General features: G+C 28.6%; 1 protein-coding gene and 1 long non-coding RNA gene across 5 annotated transcripts in view; one reads left to right on the top strand and one right to left on the bottom strand.

Annotated features, from left to right (window-relative positions):
* The window catches only part of LOC106681918 (mediator of RNA polymerase II transcription subunit 15), a 220,052-nt gene that overhangs the window by 19,200 nt on the left and 195,753 nt on the right, over positions 1–5,099 (bottom strand). For all 4 annotated transcript variants that reach the window (XM_014422499.2, XM_067050385.1, XM_067050386.1 and 1 more), the window contains 4 exons: positions 4,999–5,064; positions 1,362–1,551; positions 381–490; positions 11–160 (listed from right to left, as the gene is read on the bottom strand). In XM_014422499.2, coding sequence (XP_014277985.1) covers positions 11–160; positions 381–490; positions 1,362–1,551; positions 4,999–5,064 — 516 coding nt within the window. The remainder of the gene's footprint in view (positions 1–10; positions 161–380; positions 491–1,361; positions 1,552–4,998; positions 5,065–5,099) is intronic.
* LOC136796512 (uncharacterized) overlaps positions 1–5,099 on the top strand; it is a 61,464-nt gene that overhangs the window by 4,950 nt on the left and 51,415 nt on the right. The window lies entirely within an intron of this gene.

Here is a 5,099-nt window from a genome sequence, read left to right as displayed (position 1 = left end):
ATAAAAGTACCTTGGTGTTTCTTGGTGTGAAAATTGGGTTTCAGATGTTTGTTGGCTATTATAGAAATACGGAACTCGACTAGGTCCAGCACCTGAATAAACAATCCTTTGATTCTGTTGCTGCATGTAAATACCTTGACTAACTCCATCTTGCCTGTACCTAATGAAAATTAATGAGAATATTACTTTTCCTAACTAAAAATACTCAGAAAATGATAAAATAAAAATAATTAAAAGTAATGTTTTTAATTTTAAATATTTTGCATCTAATAGTGCTATAGAAAAATCTGGAACATGATTGATATTTGATAATAAATTTAGTGTAAAAATATAAGCACTGGAAATCGGAAACAAATGTAAGATATTAGTGTCTAAATTACCTGTTGTCTTGTCCTAAAAGACTATCATGACTTTGGGCCTTAGATAAATCCCTTCTAGGAGTCTCAGTGTAGTTGCTGTTTACTGGATAAACTCGATAACTATCGTTAACCTAAGAATATTTTGGAAAAAAAATATCAAAAATAATACAAGATATCTAATAACTTTATAAATAACACTAAAACAATGACTAAATAAATTGAAAAATTATGCTATAATTATTAACTTTTAACAGCCTTCAAAAAAGAAATGATTTCATATTTGACATGTATTTTTTGTAGGTATACATGCACATTACTTTCGATACCAAGTAAATTTTGGAATGAATTTTAATAAAAATAGTAAGAATAATGTGAGACAATGTTCTTCTTAATATAGTACAAAAGTGGTATGCAAAATTGATAGAGTATAGGATAGAACCTACTATATTGCTTATTTAGAACACCCATTTTCTCTTTTTAGAGAACTGATAGATAGGCATAAAGTTAACTAAAAATTGAAAAACGAAGGTTTTTTTTAAGATTAAGAAAACTGTACATAAGTCACTTACTTTATTTTGGAGCCAAAAGTCATTTTGAAAGTAGTGGCTCATAAAGCTGATGTTTAAGTAATAAGAAATTGTATATACGTTTTGATATCTCCAAAAATCATTTTAGAGGTAAATGATTCATTATGGTTTGTTTCTGTCAAGAGATATTGAGCAATGGAGCTTGACAAAAATTTATTTAGGATTGAAATACTTTTAGGATTTTTTATTTGATTATTTGGAACAAACAATTTTTAAAAATATCAGACATAAATAACTTTAACTTGGCTGCCAAGCACAATATATTTACCTGACCAAAACATAAACATGAGTTAAGTACATAATTATGAATTCGTTGAACAACTTTATCATGAAATCCTAAAATTCCTTAGGTAAACAAAAAAGACAATTATTGAAGAATATCTGAGTACAAGGAATATCATAAAAATAATCAAACCTGATGCTGTTGATGTTGCTGTGGCTGATGTTGCTGCTGCTGTTGTTGATGCTGTTGCTGCTGGGATAGTCGATATTGTACGGGTTGAGGTTGAAGGTATATACCAGCCTGCCTTAATTGGCTTTGTGGGCTCAATGAAGTATCAGGCCCCTTGTTTGAAAATCCTCTGGTTACAATGTCTTTTAAGCTTCTGTTGAATGAACTTTATGAAAGCTATGTAAATTTATAAAACGATAAAAATAGTTTGTAATACAAAAATTAATCTCCCATTACAAATATAAATGTCTTAAAAACAATTGACATCAAGGTTTTTTTTTTAATATAGAGATATTACTGGGAAAATACGAGTCCTTGTCCCATTTCAATATGCAATATATTTGAGATATAAAGGACATCAATCTGAATGAAGAAAGTTTGCACCAAAACATCTCTATACCATCCAATCAGCTAGTGACATCAACGTTCACCATCCTCCGCTTTAGTATACAGGTTTATTATAAAATTATATTATGCTGGGGAAAGTTCCTGTCTGAAGTAAAATGATGCAGCTATTTTATCTAAACGATGAAGTTATTTTGTCATAGGACTGAAGAGAATAATAAGATTATCATATTGGAAACTATTATTAATGCTGTTTTTGTCAACTGACTGTAACTTTTTTTTTTTTTTTTTTTCAATTTATCCAATGTTAAATAATTTTTTATATATGAAAATTTGAATCAATTTGTAGTATATAGTATTTGTAGATTTTATAGCCAAAAATTAAAAAGAAAAAACTCCTATTATGAAAATAACTATTAATTTTTATTTCAAAAGAGTTTCTATTTATTTAATTACAAATTAACTTTTATTTTAGTAAAAGGAAAATTTCATAGAAATGTTTCAAAATTTACAATTTCAATTATCTATATTTTTATTCATCAATCAAAATAAAATAATGCATAATAGTAATATTTTTTTTATCACAATAAATTTTGATAACAAAATTAATCAATTTTTAACCATTTTAATTTTAACTAGAGTAAAATACAGTACTTAGAAAAAATAAATAAAAAAGGTCTGAGGTGATAATAACAATTATCACGACTGAAAATTATTGAACAGCTCTTAAGTAAAAATTGCTGTTTGAATAATGGTGTAAAGTGTATAGTAGTTAGCCATCATAACATTAATTGTTGCGACAGTACAACATAACAGTGGACAGAACATTTTATAACAGAGGAGTAGCTGCTAAAATAATTCTGTCTGATATCATTGTATACCTAATGTGACATTACATTAGCTTCACTACTGCAAAATACCGAGAGCTATCACACTGTACCTAGTGTGAAAGTACTTTTCACAAAAGTTGATATTATCTTGATGATAACTATTAAAACGTTTCCATCCTTGCAATGGCTGCGACAGTTACTGCTGTGGCTGTAAAGTGTGTAATATTACTAAACTTACGTTCTTTATATTTGGGGAAACACAAATTATAAGGCAAACATGATTTTGTATTATTATTTGGAGGTTTAAAATCTTTTAAAAAATCGAAAAAAATGGAATAATTTTAATAAAATCTTGGTTCCTCACTGCAACTGGTTTTCATAGTAAATTTTTCAATTTTGCAGTAGTGCAGTTTAAATTTTTGAAATATCATAGTTCACATTATTAAATTTATTGAAAACTAATATGTTTTATTCTAAATGAAATACTATTTCTAATAAATAGTAATTAACATAAATGATAAACTAAAATTTTAAAACGCTCTCCTAAAAAATTACAGCTATTGAATTAAGATTATTAGTATAAGTAAGAAAAAAATTTTATTGCTATGGAAAAATGATACCCATTGAAGGAAATCAGACTATCTAAGATTCTTTGTTGTTAAACCTAATTACAAAAACTAAATGTAATGTTTATTGTTTTTCGTAGGTTGTTAGCTAAGATAAAATGTATGGGGAAAAATAGTTGAGAATTTTCGGCTGACAAGGATATGCACATGGGATCACAGATTTCAATGAAATTTTTTTTGGTGATACTAAGTCAAAAAATATTAGACATTTATCCAAGAATTCTTGCCAATTTGCCCAGGGAATACAATATTTTAAATAATTTTAGACATCTTTTATATTATTGTATTGTATATTTTTGCTCTGTATGTATTTAATGGTTTTCTATACTAATCAATTTTTTTTTTTTTTGTAGAATAAGGATACAAGATTGTTTTTTTTTAAAGGCAATCCACTGTGAAGGTGGTGTTTGCCTAGTTATCTACAGGTGACCAACCTATTCTAACCATGGTGGGGAGTCAAACTCTTCATTTTGTGGGACCACCACTCAATAAAAAAGTCAAGGATTCGAATCAGCACCGCCCGCAAATCTCAGAACGATAGACCTAGGCCAATTGTGTACAAAAACTAAAAGTCACTTCCTCTAAAGTAGATCAAAAATATTTTGTTTAGAAAAAATCAAGTCAGATTCGTTTTTAACATCTCTTGAAACCTTTAAATATGAATTTTCATATAAATAAAAAATTAGAAATTTTTGTGCTTTATTTTTGGAATATATGCACATTCTTCTAATGTCTTGCATTCATGAAATAAATTCATAACTCCTCACAATATTATTCAAATCCAAAGTTATTACAACTGTAGGAAGCGTATTTCTGCTCTTTCAATCCATATGAATATCTTTTAGATACTATGATCTTTTATAGGGTAAAAAGCACTTTAAATGAAGAAAATTTACTAAAAAGTTTTAGCTTGTCTCAGGTTCCAATTTTTATTATAAAGGTATAATTTGTATCATTTTGTGCAGTTAAGAAGGCCCTAAACCTCTTCGAAGTGTTGTGCAAATTATTGGCATCCGTTCTGAAGTTATTGCAATTTTTGAAATTTTAGAAAAAAAATTAAAGGCCCTACCAGTAAGGTGAAAATTGTGAGAAAAAATATTTATTTTTTTATTACTATGAAAATTCGTATCCTTTTTTTAAGGTGTGACAAATGAATATCAACTTTATTTCTGTATAATATATTTTGTCCCACTTTCCTAGTTTTATCCATCTAAAGTATGGCATTGTGAGGCAATAATAAACCAATCAATCTGTTTTTGGATGTAGAATAACAAAAAAATATAGTCAATTGTATTAATTGAGCTTAAATGTATTCAAAATCACAAAAACTATTTTCTCTCTCTATAATAAGCGGATTTGATGGGTGTGAGGTCTTTTCCTGACTGTATTTATGGCTAATATGAGTTGAGCTTTCATGAAAAAAATGTTCTGGAGGGACTGGCCATCAGCCCATTGTCTTCAGTCATGTGGAAAGGGCGCTTTCCAGAGTGCTCTGACAAACTCCTACATCCCAGACAGCTACCTATGCAAGATGCCTCTATTGTGTAGACTGTGTGATCATCGTCTGTAGTGAAGGAGTAAGTGTATTGTACTGGTATTGGTGTTTTAAGTGTTTTTGTACTGCTGTCCTCATCTGGGGGAATCAGTGGGTATCTCCAGTATAAGGAACAAGTGTTGAGCCCGCACCTCTCAACATGATTTTTACATAAATGTCAAATTAAAAAAAAAGTAATAAAGAAAATGAAAATAATACTGGATATTAACCCAGAGAAAAGAAGAATTTTAGAATATGGATCATACTTGTATGTTCGTGAGGGCAGCCCTCTAACATTTTCTTCAGGTGTTGATGTAGCAGGACCTGCATCCCTATAAAATTAATTAATAGTTAAAAATTTATTATA

The sequence above is a fragment of the Halyomorpha halys genome, unplaced genomic scaffold (assembly GCF_000696795.3).
Source record: "Halyomorpha halys isolate HHAL.00 unplaced genomic scaffold, Hhal_1.1 Scaffold374.1, whole genome shotgun sequence".
NCBI lineage: Eukaryota > Metazoa > Arthropoda > Insecta > Hemiptera > Pentatomidae > Halyomorpha > Halyomorpha halys.
This window is presented reverse-complemented; position numbering and strand designations above follow the sequence as displayed.